We start from the raw sequence: 18,405 nt of genomic DNA, 5'->3' as shown, positions 1-18,405 counted from the left end.
GGGGGGGGGGGGGGGACGCGGGATCGGATACGGTTTCGTATTAAATATGGAATATGATCGCACCGTTGATCGGAATATCGTCACTTCCGCGACATCTCCCGAAGACCGACCGCCAAAAGTGACTCGCCCGTACGTCACATCTCACCGAGAGTAATCCCGGTGCTCGGCGAATCCGGGGGATTCACGAACTCGAGGGTCCGACGACCCGAATACGTTTTATTTACCTCCGAGCGGGCTCTAAATTTCGCTTCCCGGCGGCCGCACTAAAGTCGCCCTTCTCCCGGCCTGATGAAAAGGGATAGGGAATATTTTCGAGCCGGCTAACCATGAAACGAGATACGTGGAGGTTGACCCCGAGGTAGCTATATAGTGATCGATGAAGGCTCGAAGGATCTTCGAAGGCGGCCCGCCACCTCGCGCGAGTATCACTCCGTCGTCGGGACGCGCGCGCGTCTGTGTACGTGCACATCCTCGACGTTATACGTGAATATGGTTTGGTCGCGTGTGTGGGTGTACTCTCTTGGCTCTCGGGATGATCCTGGTCGAGAGGACCTGCACTTCCAGCACTGGACGATGTTTTCCTTTCGGGCAGAATAGGAACTTTTACGCTGGCCGTCTAGGGATTTCCCCGGGAAGGGTCAGGCCGATGGTTAAGCCTCCGGAAGGGATATGTACCAAGCCGGGAAAAGGAGACGTCTACCCTTCGGACACTCCGATGCGTTCTTTCGTGAAATGAGTGGGTGAGGCCGGGAGAATGACGGTTACGACTTTCGTCGATAACAATGCGCGTCTTTTCGCGCCTCTCGCGTTGTTATCGCGGTGCCGTGGATCGACCGTTGTTGTTGTTGTTGTTGCTGCTGCTGTTGAGCGTGGGAAGCAAGGTTTAATCATGTTCCGTAGTCGTTGATGTTCACGGATCCCTCGGGACGCTTTTGTAGCTGGCTCGCGTTCGATCGTAAGTATGTGTACTCACTATGATCGATTTATGCGACGGTGAAATCCGCCGTTCTTTCGTGGTCTCTGAGAATTACTTCCGTTAATTATGTGACGTCGGTCCTGTAGGTCATCTAATATGCCGCCAGCGAGCATGAAAGTGTACTTAACAACTGTTAATATACATCCTCTTAGCGTTTAAGCCGCACTAAGAGCATTTCGGGCTACTTTGCCAACTCGTATATTTGATACGCTGCGTCAACGTTGTTTGCTACTAATGTTGGTATGTTTTCTTCCCCTTTCTCGGTGTACGTAACGTGTAGGCGTGATTATAATCTAAAAAAAGCCGATATTCGAATTTTACTCAACTTAGAGCGTAGAAGATGCGATTGAGCGAAAAATTAATGAAGGAGAAAGTGGTATTATGGCCCTTGTAGGTGTAATAATCCCTCTTAATATCTTCGCTGTTAAGTGGCGAATTCTAGTAATTACTTATAGAATCAGTTGTTATATGGTTAACATATTAATACACAATAGCCGGCATTTGTTACAGTGCATGTTTACTTTCGAGCATTTTGCAATGTTTTTAAAGTGCATTTTAGCATTTAATTATACATCATCATGCTTCTTAATTTATTCTTAGGTGTTTATTAATTCTTTATTAATTCTTAGGTGTATTATCATACGAATACCATCCTCTCCTCTACGGTAGATTCCCCGATAAAACGTATCTTCGCTTGACGAATGTTTCCCGGATCGTAAATTTTATATCTCTCTGTCGATTAGCGAAATTTTATTTGCAAATTCACAATTTATTTTATAGAAATAAAAAACAATACTCGATTCTTCTCTGCATGACGAATGGTTATAAAGCGGATGTCATACAGGTAGATGTTTCTCTCCTGACTTTTACCACGCCAATCATCCATCTCTTTTTCGCAATCTCATTGAGTGTGACTCGTAGAATATCCGCTTCTCTTAATTCGACGGGGGCCGTTAACGTCAGCCGGTATTTTTTCATGATCCTCGCACCGGCAATCTGCCGGACGATTTCAATCACCTGGAAACGATCGGCGTGCGCGCGGGTTGACGCTCCGGCATTACGCCTCGCGAAACGAGATGAGAACGTTCGGGCGTGTATTTTTTCGAACTGCGACGATAAAACGCGCACGTTCGCCGTCGGCAGCGTCGTGACAACGAAATCCCGTTAATTTCGCAGATAAAGCCGCCGCAGCCGTCTCGCAGCGGGAAAACTTTTCCGTGTCGGGCGCGACTAGCGCGAATAATATTCGCGGAAACTGACATAAAGATCCTCGAGCGCCGCGCGGAAACGCTTGTCGAACGAAATATCTTCGCACAGTCGAAATCCTCAAAGAAATATTTTATAACATCTCCGCGCGTGCATATTCCCGGCAAATCCGGAAATATTTAACCGCGCTGCGCCGCCGGATCCTACCGATCTCTCTCTCTCTCTCTAGCGCGCGCGTCTCGTCTCTCGAGCTATCTCTTTCTCTCCGATTATTCAGGCGATTGCCACAAAGGACCGTCTCGGCGGTTTCGACGGTTGAGAAGAGGAGCATTATTCCTGCAGCGATTACGAGGCGGGTCGATGATCCGGTATAGTCATATAAATGTGCGGACGCAGTGTTCTTCTCGAACTGTGCACACACTGGGAGCGAACGCTCTATTTGCCCGATCGGCGGCACGATGAAAAACTCGACGAAGTTGTGCACAGGGATCCGGCGGCAAAATTGCGAGAAGCTCTCGCGATTACCGTCGCAAGCGGCGGGAACGATTAAACGATGCGACTTCGTCTCCCCGGTGTTTCTTTGCGGAGGATCCTTCCGCGGGGAAGCCGCGGGACGAAAATTCAAAACTTTCATAAATTAAAACGCTCGTCCTTTTGCGTGCGCGCGGCAACTTCAGCAACCCCCGTACAAGCACGGTAATGGATCGGGCGAGATGCAACGGGGGGGGGACGATAAGTTCTCGTGAGGAAACGACGACGACGACCGGTTCCTTCCGAGCGGGCGAAAGCGGCCAGAATTTATTGTGAATAAATCCGCGTTACATCGATCCTGGGTCCTTCCCACCGGTCCCCCGAATATGTTTTGTCCCGCCTTAATTGAAATTTCAAGCGGACGTTCCCAAGATTTCGGTGGGATTCGTTCTTTCTCTCCGGTTTCTCGTACTCGGGATTTCTTAGTTGCGCGCGCGGCAATGAAATCGTGATCGGCCGGGCGGCGAGCTCGCGTATCAATTAAATTCGATCTGTCCGGAGTGCCTTTGAACCCGGTTGAGTTGTGTCAACGCTCCCTCGTCGTAACGAACTTCGCCTCCGAGTCGAAACATTGCGTCAAGCCGCAGTAACATCGCGGTCGTAAAGAAACTGCGAAGTGCGGCGGACCGCCACTGAATTCTTAATTAAATCCATCCACAGAGTGTCTCTTCTTATTTCAGCTCGAGATGGGAACGTGCTGGTTCGCGGTGTGGGTGCTCCTCGTCTGTTTCATAGGTGACGCGCGGCCACAGTACAGGGACAAAAATATAAGTGAGTAAAACTCGAAACTGGTCCGGCCGAGAGCTCGTCAACATAAACGTCACTCCCGACATTTTTAACTTCTCAACACTCGTGTCAAAAGCGACTGAATGAAGCGAAATATAAATATAACATTCTGTGCATCAGCGTGTATATTTTAAGTATCATATAACGGTTAAATGTTACATTCGTCGTGCCAAGTTGAACATTTCGCTAACGATCTGATTATATAACAGCCGCGCGCGCACACGCAACGCGCAACAGCGCGGAAATGAAATTAGCGTCGGGGAACTACAATCGACGTCCGGACGAGATCATTTTCAAACGACATGGAAACTCGGCGGAACTCCACGTGGCTGATAGTTAAATCGCAGGTTTTTCCCCCAAATCCGGACGCCCATATTCATCACGGTTCCACGGGCCGGTGATTCGTCTTACTTCAACCTTAACAAACCGTTTTAATCGTGAAAGCGAATCCTGATCCGCGCGATTGTCCGTGCTGCACAATGATAGATGATCCTTCGCGGTCCGAGAAATGACGTCACCGTGGCGATTAAGTGCTCCGATAAATTACTTTTGCCCGATCTCGGTGCGCGTCCGTCCGTTTTGCACGACCGTCATTGTCGGGACGGCTTGATGACGGTCAAACGTTCCTCTCTCGTCACGATAAATTAAGCGGTTAATCGCGACATAGGGCCGCGTGGAACGCGCGGCGCTAATTATTCGGGAGTGCGTGCGAAAATAACACGTCGCGTTAAACCGACGTCGGGCAAATCGGCGGATATTAAATTCGCGAAAGTCGCGACGCGATTACTTCGCGGCAGGGCTGTAATTACTTTTCACTTCGTTTTCGCATTACGCCCCTGCGATTCGGCGACTCGCGCTGATGCTCGCACCGTATGATTTAGTCGCGGCCGCGCAATCGCTGACGTCACCGTTAAAACAGAGGGGAAAGCTGAAACGCGAACGCTTCAGAGGCTTATTATCGCGCGACACGATTCCGCCCCCTCTCGACCTTTTACACCGCTGTAACTCAATCTCACCAAATTAATCCGCGATTTCACGAAACTAATGTCCCGCATTAATCCGCATAAACGAGCGTACTGCGTGTACAGCGACACGAAAAAGCGAATGTCCCGGAGATATTCTTGCGGCTTGCGATGTTCATCGGACAATCGGCATCAATCTCGACGACTGCTCCATCAGCCGCGTATTTATTCGCATTACGGTGATTATACATACGCGACGTGACTGCAAAATATCCATCGTGATTTATCGCGAAAGCAAGGAAATAAACCGCGCGAAATTGTTATCGTTGACGAGACTGAGATAATGATTACGCAACCGGCGGGCTGACAAATAATCGTTGTTCCTACGCCGTAATGGGAAACGTAACGGGAAACGAAAAACAAGGAGTCTCGTTAGAATATAATTACACCTTCCCTTTATTATCGTAATGCTTGGCGGATTTCGACCAGGCCGCTGAAACACGCGAAAATGCGGCGCACCGAGAGAGCCCCATTATTGATATAAATTTTCACAATATTTTTCTTTCTCTTCACCTGTCTCAGTCTCCGTTGTGTTTAACGAGTGTTCCATCTGCACAATTCATTGCACGACGCCACGTCGCGCTGACCGTACATCTTTAAAGTAAATGATTTTTACTAATTAATCGCCTCCACGATAATTAATTGGAATAAGCTGCGCGCTTAATTAGCGGTTCGTCCCGTTCTGTCCCGATAAGAATTTCCTTCTTCAAAATTAATTTCATCCTCGTTCCTTTCCCCTTTAAATTCTACGGAATAACAGGTTATTGTCTCCGACGGTCATTTGTTAATTACTTTAATTTTATCCTTTCTCTCTCTCTCTCTCTCTTTCTTTGCTTTCTGCAAAAGATGACGCAAAGGCAACACGAGCTGCTCGCTGGGAAATCTCGCGTCTCGTGCGACGTCCGATCCTCCTTTCCCCCGCGTATTTTGTCGACGACGAGAAAAATTCGCCTTTCGTCGCGACGGCAACGACGCAAAATTAAATCTATATCTTCACCTCGCCCTTACTCTTCGGTGGATCCTCTCAATTTGTCCGGGAACGGAAATTTCACGGAATTGAACGAAAGATGCAGAGTCTTGATGTTTCCTCCCGCCGGTGCACACGGAACCCGGTTTTCCGCGGGATTAAACCCTTAGAACCGACACGAAGTTAATTAGACCGGCGTGTCAACCTTCGCCGATAAAGATTACAACGCCCTCTTTTCCTTTATGTGCTATCCACGGTTTAAATCGGCGATTGAGATACGGAGCGAGAGATAAATTCTCGGGATTGCGAAGCGTCTTTTTTACACTTTCAGATCAGACACGACTGAGGTAGCGATTTGATGCGCAACGATCCAAAGAAGAGTCTTTAAACTTCATGATTCGTTCTCTTGATATTAATTATCCCATAAAATGTCTAATCCTCTTGCTTTAAATTTGCCTTAGTATTTCACGGTGTACTTTTTGCACGCGTTGGCTTTCGTAATTAAAAACGACTCGCCTGTTGGAAGGTTAAGGACTAACTTTTACATCGACGATATCACTGTTAATTTTGCTTCGTGCAATAGACGAAGAAGAGAGAGAGAGAGAGAGAGAGAGAGAGAGAAAGTGAGAGAAGGTGAGCGGAGAGATGTGCTAAATGTAACAACCGGAGGCACGCAAAACGGGAAAGTAGCTCCCGCTGGAAATGAGGCGCGATCGATTCCAGCGCGTGTCCGTTCCTCGTCCACGCGGAGTCGCGGGGGTTCATCGTCGTCGTCGTCCTCGGGGCTATTACAGGGGGCCGGAATATCATGTCTCGCGGGTAGTTTCCGCAGTTTCCACATAAAATTTTTGCAGCTCGAGCGACCACGGAAACGGACACGCGCCTGCGTTCACCCACATATATAGACAGGCAGACAAGCAGACACTCTGTCCGCTCGATAAACCCGAGCGGAACGTAACGAAATCGAGGGGCTTCGGAATTCGAGTGAGCCCCCGACGAATGCCCTCGCGAGATTCGGAGCAGATTGGGAGGAGAGCGAGCACGATATATACGGCAAGTTCAGTGTCACTGATTCCGGCAAATAAGACGGAGAGGGCGGTTAAAAGATCGAATTAAGTGAGGATATCGCGCGCGCAAGACACTCAGCAATGAATATATATATATATATATGCATATATCTCTTTTTCTCTCTCTCTCTCTTTCTCTCTTTCTCCTCTTCTCACGAGAATTCCCCTGAAAATCCCCGGTCTCGCTCCCCGAGACCTGTTACGTTCGAGAAAATCGCTGGAGGGTAGTATTTTATTCATTCGTCGAATTATGGAAATCTCTTATAAAGCACTCGGCTTGCTGTCCCGTATTAACGATCAAAAGCGAAACGTGTTCTTATTAACATTAAAATGTACGATTTATTTCGTACTCCCGGACTTTTATCGCGCGGATAAAGATTTATACTTTTATCGAAGGTTAAAAGGAAGATTCCTTCTCCTCTCTCTTTTCCCCCCTTCTCGCTTTCTAACACAATGAGAGCACGCGAGAATATTCGAAATTAAAAATTTATCCAATTTTAAAAGTTTTTAATATATATATATATATATATATATATATATATATTTTAATATATATATATATATATTTTTTTTTAATATATATATATAATATAATATATATATATTTTTTTAATATATATATATATATATATATATTAAAAACTTTTAAAATTGGATAAATTTTTAATTTAATTTTTAATATATACACATGTATAAAATACTTTTAAGTCTCTCTCTCTCTCTCTCTCTCTCTCTCTCTCTCTCTCTTTCCAATACGTTAAAAATCTGTTACGAGGATAACTTTAACACGTTAAATGAAATCCATTCTTTATACATCCACGTTGTCACGTCGGAGTTTTGGTAATTTCGTTTAATCGCGAGTCAAAATTCGCAAACTGTCGTTTTCCATTGAAATACCTGTGTTTAATTCGATTCGCTAAAAAATTGCATCGCAAATCCATTTAGGTGGTTGAATTCGCTCGCACGAATCTGCCCGCGCCGCGAGGCTATGAAATCGCGCGAAGACGTCGCGAAAAAGTGCACGCTGAGTACTCGCGACGATCAGGCGAGTTCGAGTGGAAGAGATGTTCCTTCGCTGCAACGTAGCTTCGTAAAGTCGTAGCTTGTTAAACTCGTCTGGAAGCATATAATAGGCAATCAGCGTGGGATAGATGTAATTAAAGCGGAATCGAAATTGAGGGTTTTAAGCCGGGCGCGCGAGCGGGAAAGTAGGACCTCGTCGTTGGGAAATTAGTGCCTAATTGATATTCCGCCGGAGATTGAAAATCCCATTTTAATTGAAACCCGAGACATTTAATGAGAATCGAGAATTTTCCCTCTACGCGCGCACGCGTGCGATATTCGGGGAGGACCGTAGGACTCTCTAGGATNCCCCCCCCCCCCGATTATGATGCGGAAGTGATAAAATTACAGCGATCGCCGATGTGATAATCCGCAGTGTTGCCGTAATTTATGTACGACGCCGAGTATACGAATCGATCGTCGAACGGCAATATCTGCAGCCGTATCTCATTTACAGTTCTAAATTAGTAATTAAACCGGCGTATTTAACGTGAGCAACGTCCGACAATACTCCTACATTCTCTCTCCCTGTTTTTCCCCCACCCACTCATCTCACTCCAAATTCGTTTAGCAAATGAATCGCGAGCGCAATGATTGCCGATGCATCGCGTGTGCTGATTACGATTTTATCGGATCGTCACGCTCGTCCATTAAGTCCTTTTGTTTAAGCGAAGATCGGAATTCGCACGCTGAAGAATGAACGCCAGCCTGCCTGAAAATCATCGGTTTAATCTCGCGCGCGCTACGGCGATGAAGCGACCGCTCGATTTTCGACCTCGTCGCTTCTGCGGAAGCTGGGAAAAACTTTCGATCGCAGCCGAGATCCCGACTGTCGGATTAACAAGTCGGCGAGTTGCGCGTGCGATCTGAGATAATTGATATGTAAAACAACCGATGCCGCGATTTTTATCGCACTCGCAGTCCCGCGATTCTATCCGGAAATTAAACTTTATCCCGGGGGGGAACTCATATTTATTGCATCGCGCGTAATCCTCTTAAAAGGAACTTTTCCGATTATTTATCGTACCTCCGAAATCATAAATTTCCCTCGTGTATTCGAGGAAGCTCGAACACATCAAAATGATCATTGCCGAAAGTGTCAATCGACGCGCATGTAATCGCTCTGCGAATAAGATTTCCGCGCGAATCGGATTCGGGCGTTCACGGCGCGCCCGGCATCGCAATCCATGGCTACGGCGGCGACGACGACGACAACCATTCGAATCTATTTCGAGGTATGATTTACGTTACCGCGCGTACACGCGCGCCCCGTCCTCCCTTCGCTCGTGCGTCGCGCCGCGCCGCTCCCCCTTCGCTCTTGTTCCCGTTCGAACGAAAAAAGGACCATTGTCCGCCGCCGATGCAGCGCTGCATTGTGTACGCGAATATCGCGTAGCCGCGATACCCTCCATGGTTTCGCGCTCTTGCCGCTTTCGATCGCCCCACATCCCGCTCTACTTTATGCGCTTTCCGTTATCCCCGCGTCTTTAAGGATGCATTGCTCGTTACTGCGGTATATTCAGTGACGCATCGAGGGCACCGCTTGTAAATTTATATATTTGTCTACCGAGTATTTATCGAACGAAATTGCGTTCTTCGCGCAAGGGTGAGACAAGGTCGACGAGTCGCTTCAATCCGGCGGTCTTCTATTTCAGCACGCTCGGCGATTTAAATGAAACTTTTGTCGCGATGCGGGCAGTAGGAGCGGAAGGAGGTCACCTGCGGCGATCGCCCGGCGCGGAAAAGTTTAACCTACGAAATATCCGGGATGAGGCCGACCGAAAACCGGAACTTCGGATAATTGCGTTGGCAGGATCGGGTTGATTCTCCCGAAACGATCGGACGGCCGTGCTCCTGCGTCGATCCTTGCGGCTCGCTTCCACGCTGTGCTTTCCTTCGCGACAGAAGTGTTACGGCAGCTTGCGCAGAATGATAAATATGCCACGGTATAAGTACACCCTTGTAGAGAGAAGCTCTTAGCTTCCGCTTCCCTTTTTTCCCCTCCAACCACCTCTCATCCGCACCGCTTGGAATCGCTTTGGCATTCCATCAGGGGACGCAGCCAGTTTCCACCCCCTGGCGGCGCATTTTTTTTTTTTTTATTAAGATAGTTGAATCGTAAATCGGATTTTCAATGGCGATATTATAAGCAGCCTCTGCGTAAGTTTATTATTTATTGAAAAATGAAAGTACTTTCCTTGCATCATTTTATTTAACCAAGTAATAATTCAATTAATTTTGTTAGTCCCGTTAGTTTTGTTAGTGAAAAGGTTCGATTTTAAGTAGGAGACGTGTCGCATTCATGCAATGCAAACGGCGAAATTGATTACGTTCTGCTGCTGGAACGTCGGAAGGATCATCTGTTTCCACCGAATGCAATAAAATCGAATCTGACTGAAGGATAACCCAACTTTTTGGTCGACTTGATACGGAACTTCCGCTGTGAACTTTCGTTACTGTCGTTCGACGGTGCGAAGCGTGCAAGAATGTAAAGGGAAGGGAGAACCACTCGACACCGCGGAAGAAGTCGTTAATGAACTTCGAGATTCGACCTTTACCACGCCTGTTTTCTCAATGCAGCGAAATCCGAAGAAAACTTTCCGTATCATCGGCGAAGCACACTCAGATCATGACGTGTGTGGAATTAAATTAAAAATAACGGCGCTGCGCTTCTATTAATTATTGCTATTCACGATCGCGAAGAGACGAGTAACGTCGCGACGTTTCAACGTCTAACTACGTGCACCGGAGTACTGGGAACGTACACGGTGATACGCATTAAACAATAGTCCACGCTCTTTTTTCTTACGGTAATCCGAGTCGCCGGCGCATCGGCGCGCATTAAACGAAAATTATTGCCGCGGGCGCCGCTACGCGTTCGTTATAATGGACCGTGCTACTAACTCGCAACGTGATACATCGCGTAAAAAGGAAAGGCGGATAAATAAAAGCGGAAGCGGCGGATTTACGATTGGCGCGCTGATTTATATTTGCATCTAGCCGGATGTAACGTAGGCGCGATTTTTCCGGATCCCCGTCCTTTTTCAGGTTTGTTAGCGTGCGCGTTCCGTTCTCAATCTCCCCTCCTCCCCCTTTCTATATTTTACTTTTTCTCTATCTCTCTCTTTCTCCTTCTTTCTCTCTCTGTCTCTCATGCATAATCCATTCCTCGCTTAACGTCTGGCTCACGTCGATCGCTCGTCGACGAGCGTTTTCTCTTCCCCTCTCTCTCTCTCTCTCTCTCATCTTCTCTTTCCTGGATTGCACTCCTATCCGCAATTTTTGCGCCGTAATATATTTAATCGTTCGACTCGCATAGTCGGATACCGGGGGATAAAATTTAAATGCGGTGCGTGTTTCGCGATTTTTTTTTCGGTAAATTCAACTACGTTCACAGCCGCCGGGTATGTACTGTATTTTCGGTAAATTCGATGTACCGCGTTATCGGGACGTGCGAGCACCGCAGTTTTACAACATTTTTACACATTCTACGCGACGCGGCGAAAAATTTCGAGAATTACACGATATTATTGCTGTGCCGAAACGTGACGATCGCTCGGCCCCGCTATCTTCTTTGATGTCGTCGCGTTGGTGTCGTTAGCGCACTTTTTCCCCGTGTATTGCATTTACCGCGTTATTTCACCGTGAAATACCAAATGGAACAATACGCGTTCCGTAAAAAAAGAAAGAAAAAGCTTCCTTTGCGGACAATTTTTGCAATCCACTGTGCAAATATACGCGCTTACTTTGCAGATCGTACAGCACATTCTAATGAACCGTTTTATTTCGCGAACTGTACGGGTCCGTGAGGATGTCTGTTCCAGGACGGCGAGCAGATCGCGATTTTCGATGATAAAAATAACGATAAAGATAGAAGGGTGGGATAAAATATGGACAATTAGAGGGGGTCGAAGGGCTCGAAGTTAGTTCACGCTGCGCAGCGCGACAGCGTTTAAATTGCAATCAGGCGATATCGACAAGCTGTCCTGCCGCGGAGGACGACCTCGCGAGTAGGTAGCAGTTGCATCCTGTGCGGTAACATATTTCGCGCATAATGTGACGCTGCATTACATGAGTGACGTAGGGTTACAAGAACCTGCATAGTGTCTCGAGAGGCGCTCCGTATATATTTTAGGTAGTCCGAAGCTACAAAGTTACCCCGTGACGCTTTCATCTTCTCGTGATGCTACCCGCTACGAGCAAAACTAAGCAACTCCCCTCTCTCCCTCTCTCTGTCTCGCACGTTACTTTGTTACTCTCTCGTAACTCGTTACCCGCCGCGCTACATCGATAAGCTGTAAAACCGCGTTCCGTTAATTAATTTAACGGACGTCTATTCGACGGGAGTTTAGCTCCGCGTTTAATAAATATTTTACATAATAAATTGCAAGAATGAATCGCACGCGAGAGAGAGAGAGAGAGAGAGAGAGAGAGAACTAGAATTGCCTTTCGCAACGGGTTCACGATCTCCGGTCGGTGCGGTCCGATCGGTGTTCTTGAATGAAATCGAAAAGTAATTGCGAAAAATTTATCGCCGCCGATGAAATTTCCTTTTTTTTCCGCGTCTCTCGCCTCGAACCGACGAATTACCCGGTTTCATGTTAATTTACGGACAAATTGAAGCTTCCTGTAAATTCCTAATTATATTGTTGCGCGTTTTCTACCGCGCCGGTCTCGGTGTTGCCAGCGAGCGCACGAGCGCGCTGCGAGTTATGAAATAATTACCGAGAACAATCGTTCATGGCGTTGCCGATGATTGCGCGCGAGAGAGCTGTATCTCGCGAAGCTTTTACGGGATCTCCCTCTGCGCACGACGCGCCCGCAACTTTCTACACAGTTTCGCAGCCATTAGGACAGCGTCTCGCGTCTCAAGCAAGAGAGAGAGAGAGAGAGAGAGAGAGATAGAGAGTACGCTCTACACGCATCGTGTACATACCTCAAGCAATCGTAGTTCAAACATTTACACTGCGAGCGTCACCGTAATTCGCCGCGAGGTTGAAAACTTTAAGAACGGCGACCGCCGTCCTCGTCGTCCTCGTTCTTCCACCGCGATATCGCGTTACTTCCCGCGGAGATTGAAAATTGAATTTTTATTGGGGACTAAACATTTGATGTGCCCGACGTCTCGCATGAATAAATCGCGATCGCCGGACTCTCGCCGATCTCTCTCCCATTAATGTTTGATGGGGGATTTTTATGGATACAGGAATATTTCTGGAATCACAGAACGTCGTCGCTCGAGCGTTTCATTCGATCGCAGTACGTTCGTCATACACGCGCAATCGAGGGATTTTATTTAACGATATCGGCCGCGAGCTAAACATTTCCCGGATTACGCCGGCTATGAAAATATTATATCAATTAACAGGGCGTATTTCGTTTAGGATTTCGCTGACGATCGCAACGAGCGAGAAACGTTCCAAAACGTCTTGATCTACGGTGTCCGGGTGTTCGGGTCTTCGGTCGCGAAAGGACGCTCCGCTAATCCTGAACGGTCTTCGTTTCGACGGCGCGATCAAGATGAAAAATATCTCGATACTCGACGGGGGTTTCCGGTCAGTCGAAAACAATGGAGGCAAGTGCGCGCGCGCGTGAAATTCTGTCTTTAAAGTCGAGCACTTCGCGACGATCGAACGAGCTTTTCACGACTCGTCAAGCTCATTAAAAGCGAGCGAGACCGAGCATAAATACGCGCGAGAAAGGTCGCCACGTCATTCCTCCGCGACGTTTCAGAATCCTGAAACGACCGATCGTTAAGCGGAAACGACTCCCGATCCTCGCATAGCCCCCTCTTCTCCTCATACATACACATACACACATAGAAGCGCGCGTACAGATGCGAAACAGTGCTGTTACGATGACCGACATGACCAGGGACCGAAAACATATTTTTCACCTCGCCGTTTTACGAGTGAAAAGAGACAACACCCCCACCGAGATATCCGCGATACTTTCGCATTCGCAATCATTTCGCGGATGTAACGCGGATGTAACGCAGGTGAATCCCCGCGCGTGTCGTGAACCAACGCTGGTGTGACATCGACAATCGCTTTTACGGTCCTTTGCTCATTTCTTTCTTGCCCGTTTCTCTTTTGTTTCATTCCTTCCGCCGTGCTGAATTCTTGCGAAGAAAATATTCGCGGCGAAACCTTTAACGAGGTTCTCAGCCTCCTCGGGGTTTCAGCGCGAAGCGACGAGCGCGAACTTTCGTTTTACATGTGAGAAACGCCGGCGAATGTTGTTGCATGCTTCTTTCATTTCGTATTACTGGAATATTTCTACACTCATACAACAGCTTTCCCTTGTCTCGATGTTTCGACGTTGTTATACAATTGTTGCCAATTAAAGTAGCTGTAGCGTAAAATGAGTTTTCTTTAAGGATTCGATGATGCGACTTTTTAATAATTCGAGCCGAGACGATTGCATGAACTTTTCGCCGCGCATCGAGTTTGGATAAATGAAAAGTGGCTGAAAAACACGCCGACTTTTCGCTGTCGAACGCGTTTCGCGCTTATTGCCGAACGTAAAACCGCACGAGCAGACCGGCTATCGCACAATGTGCTTTTTTGTTAGCGAAAATAACGCCCGGTATAGTGATAGACTTTTATGATTGCGTAAAAATTGATTATCCAAGACGAGCGAGGTGGGGGGAAGTTAAAGGGCGGAAGAGATATCGATTTCTCGCTAACTAGTAAAACCGGTATATCGCTCTTTCAAAACCAGAAAGAACGGGTAGAAACGTTGCCGATAACGGTAACGGTTTTACGAAAACGCGAGGTAAAAGCGATCTCGATGAGTAGTAACGAGGGAGGCGCAGAGGTAGAGTCCTTATTTTGATCCTTTTCCATTCTTCGCAGCGCGCGTCACGCATATCGATGAAAGGAAATGGAACTTCGAGCGCGGAAAGGTTACCGCGCGGTACTTTCGTCGCGCATTAACCGCGAGAAATTCCATTTGCGCTACGACACTCGCGTTACATATGTTACACGGAGGGTATCCCTATTGGAACTTTTCCGCCCTCGGAATCGCGTCTCCTGTCAGATGTTTTTCCAAACCGGGCACAGCTGGTATACAGGTTGTTGCATGATCGTCTTGAATATCTTGGAAAAATAAAAATATTTTCTCAACGACTTGACGAAGATGAGAAAAGTTTACAGAGGGTATCCGAAACGATCGTTAGTGCCGACGCAATTTTCTGAATTTTTTCCCACTTTCATGTTTCGGAGATATTGAAGGTGGCAATAGTTATTGCCTCGCCCTGTATAATTCGATCGATGAAAAAATAACGCGATCCACGGTCGCGGTGTTTTTTTTTTTATCACGAACGCCTCGTCGTACGTGATTCACGTTAATGCCTGCACCTCACGAAAACGATGGACTCCGTAGCCGCGTGCTGGTGTCGTAATAGTTTATGACGCACATATGCTTCGTAAGATTCAATCTCCCGAGTTCGATTCCCGCGCCCGGGAAATGCTTTTCATTTCGTTTCGCTGATCGTTTTCTCTCCCGTTCGCCCCGTTCCATATCCTTCCAATTCGAGATCCCATCGCGGCGAAGCTCCTCGACCGCTTCCAATTATCGTGGAAAAAAGTTGCCAATTAGGAAACGCTACTCGCTCGTGTTCGAATGATTGCGTCTATCGAGAGTCGCATTACGCAACAATATCGGGTGCTCGACAAGTATTCGCGAAAAGGATCGCTTTAATAGAACACTTGTTAAGCCGTCCGTGAGGTGATTCTTATGTCCGCGACGATGTCGTTAGCCCATCACGATTTTATGAAAAATTGAGCGCGTGGAAATAAAATCGGCCGAAATAAGAATACGAAGGAATCAATAAGAGCCTACAGTTGTTGAAAATTCAGAAATAATTTGCAAAATTTGAGAATCACAGAAGAAAATAAATGCCTCGAATTTTCCTTCCGCGCACTAAATTTGCCGAAAAGCACGAAAATCAGCGAGAAATCCGACGGAGGAAGCCGATTTCGGTAAAGTAGGCGCGGTCGGGTAAAGCAGGCGGGTAAAACATACGGGCGAATAGACGAAAGCTCATTCTTATTTCCGGCAAGGTTCACCGCGCATTGTTCGCAAAATGGAAATGGAGCCGGGAGTAATTTGCGTTTGAATGACCGCCCTTACCGCGCCTTACTAATTTTCTCCATTCATTCCTGACATTCTGCTCTCCCCCACCCTTTCCCCCTTCCCCCCTTTTTTTCGCCAACCGCCTTTTTCCGCAAAGTTGATCGGTCGACGGAGTAATCCGGACTCGCGTGGATTTCTTTGGTGCCTCACTTAATCCTTTCGCTGGACGTTTCTCCTATGATCGTCGAACATTGTAGATGTGAACGAGTGAGAACTATTAATTTAAAAGATCCAAAAAATCGAAAAATTAATACAAACGATTGCTCGGACAATATATCGTTATAATAATTACGATTGTAAAGCCGTGGTCGATTCATAAGAAAAAGATTGAAATAGGTTGTTCCAGGTTAAAATTAAATCTGTACACTGAGAAACCGTTTAGTTGACTCAAACGAAATTCTCGTTTGGATATGGGCGAACAAAATGTTTCGCTTGTGAGGATCAAAGTTGAATCCTTAGAAAGGATTCCGTTCTTCACAGAACTCGATAGGAACAAATGTTAGTATGTAAGACAATTGTGTGTTTCAAAAACTCCTGCGAGCAACGGAAGTATTGAATTATTCCGTCACATTTCCACGCGCTTCGCGAGCCGCCCATCTTAACGGTTCCCAGAAGCAAAGAGCTTTAATCGTGAATTGTTCTCGGCGAAAATACTGAGGAAACGAAGCGGTCTACGACAACGAGCCTCGGCGGATTACGATTTTTTCCCTCCCGGACGATAACAGCGACATCATTGTACGTCGCGTAATATTGCTTGACAATTGGCGATAAATGAATATTGATGCGCCATAAACGTGACATTTACGGCATCAATTATCGAGGAATTATTCAACGCGCGCGCAGTGCGTTATCTCCGCATCTCAATGACGCGCTTTTACAACGTCCGTTACATCCGCGTCGCTTTTACGCCGCGATATCAGCCGAGGGCCGGGCAGAAATAAAACGGTCGNGGGGGGGGGGGGGGGGTACGCACGACGTTTAAGCGCGGCAATGAAAGCGCGGATGAGGACAAAATGTTGCTCCGTATTTATAGCTGGCGCGACGGGCGCAAGCGTCGCTGCCTCGTGCCCGTGTTCGGCTGAATATAAAACAGTGTAACGTCCATTGTTTAGCGGGCTTCCATTTAAGCTCGGCGCGTATGTCGAAAAAAAAAGGGGTCCAGCAAAAGTCGGGCCCTGGCGCGCGTTTGTTACAAACGCGGTTGAGCCGTTTTTCAATCGCGCGATTAATATATAATATGACGGGCGACGCGCGATCACCGCCGTTATGTACACTTCGTTCCCCGCAGAAATTACGCGCGCGCGCCTGCCCTGAATTCGCCGTTCAATTTCCCGTCCTTTCTATCCCGCAGCGGTGCGTGTCACGCGGGAGGATTTTTAATGAAAAAAAAAAATTCGAAAAAAGCTTCCTCTCTCTTTACACGGCGGGCACGCCGTGTTTGATTCTGACTCGTTCGTTAATCGTCGTCGTTGTCATCCCGCTAATGAAAATTTCCCACCGCAGCGAGCGTCCAATTTCCACGGGGCCGTTATTATGATTATCAAAAAGATGTACGTTCCTTTGACGAGGAGACCCCCATTTCCCCCCGGTGCTTATAAAATCGTCGTAATTCTTCTCGCTCGTCTTTGATCTTTCACGTGGCCACGGCGCCGGCACATTCGGGTCACCGACCATCCTTTCGACGACTTGACGTCAAAGGTGCGTGCAGAGAGACGAGGCCTTGGGTGGCCTCGCGGCGTCGTTGACGTTCTTCGCTCGCTCGCCAGCCTCGTTTAAGTTCTGGACTAATTAAACCCAAATCCCGTTCGCTCCTCTCATGCAGTCGTCTCTGCTCGAATACGGAGTCAAGGTTGCTTTCTAACGGTCCGGCATTAACTGGCTCTGTGCACTGTCGTCGTCGGCATGTTTCGCGTCGCGTCTTCCCCAGCTATTCACGGTGGCGGACGGCGAAAACGCATCACGCGTGGAAACGGCGCGTATCCGCAAATCGTGAAATATTTTCGAAGAATAATTATCTTCACGGCTTTTATAATGGAATACGCGGTGTAGAAATATGTGAAAATATTGAAGATGGAGAGACAAGAAATGCGGATCGTATCGGTCAGAGGATCCCGCTGGGTTAAGATGAAGATCGTTCGAGGATACCAAGCTTACAATCTGTCGAAGGTCGTTATTTAAGGCGACGGAAGTGTTAAATGAATCATAGGGAGAAAAGGAGTGAACGAGAATGACGTCATCGGTACACGTGTGGAGTCACACATTACGTGTGCGTTATAAATATTCACCCTCTGATGAAATAGAATGTGTACGCACGCGTTGCGAAATCCCCGATAAATTCAAGCGTCTCACAAAGACAGGCGGCCTTTGTAAAACACCTGCGTGAAAGGCGGCGTTTGATGACGAGGCCGGGCTTTGCGGGTAAAATGAATATTTGTCGGACATTTGGAAACACGCACTCCGTGACGTAACGTGCGAAATTGCACGGTGGAAATTGGGCTGCTCGTATGGACGCCGGTGTGATAATTAAACAGCTTGAATAAAACGGAGCGTTTGTCGAATCTTCGAATACGCGTATTGACGGTGACAATCAATTAATCCCTTTTACAAGTGACGATAAATACGGGCGACGATCAAACTCGGCAATTTACG

General features: G+C 47.3%; 1 protein-coding gene across 2 annotated transcripts in view; it reads left to right on the top strand.

The window, feature by feature from the left end:
* The window catches only part of LOC106749513 (low affinity immunoglobulin epsilon Fc receptor-like), a 178,763-nt gene that overhangs the window by 93,246 nt on the left and 67,112 nt on the right, over positions 1–18,405 (top strand). For both annotated transcript variants that reach the window (XM_014629033.1, XM_014629034.1), the window contains one exon: positions 3,394–3,484. In XM_014629033.1, coding sequence (XP_014484519.1) covers positions 3,394–3,484 — 91 coding nt within the window. The remainder of the gene's footprint in view (positions 1–3,393; positions 3,485–18,405) is intronic.

Source organism: Dinoponera quadriceps, unplaced genomic scaffold (assembly GCF_001313825.1).
Source record: "Dinoponera quadriceps isolate SergipeBrazil2010 unplaced genomic scaffold, ASM131382v1 scaffold3162, whole genome shotgun sequence".
In the NCBI taxonomy this organism is placed as follows: domain Eukaryota; kingdom Metazoa; phylum Arthropoda; class Insecta; order Hymenoptera; family Formicidae; genus Dinoponera; species Dinoponera quadriceps.
This window is presented reverse-complemented; position numbering and strand designations above follow the sequence as displayed.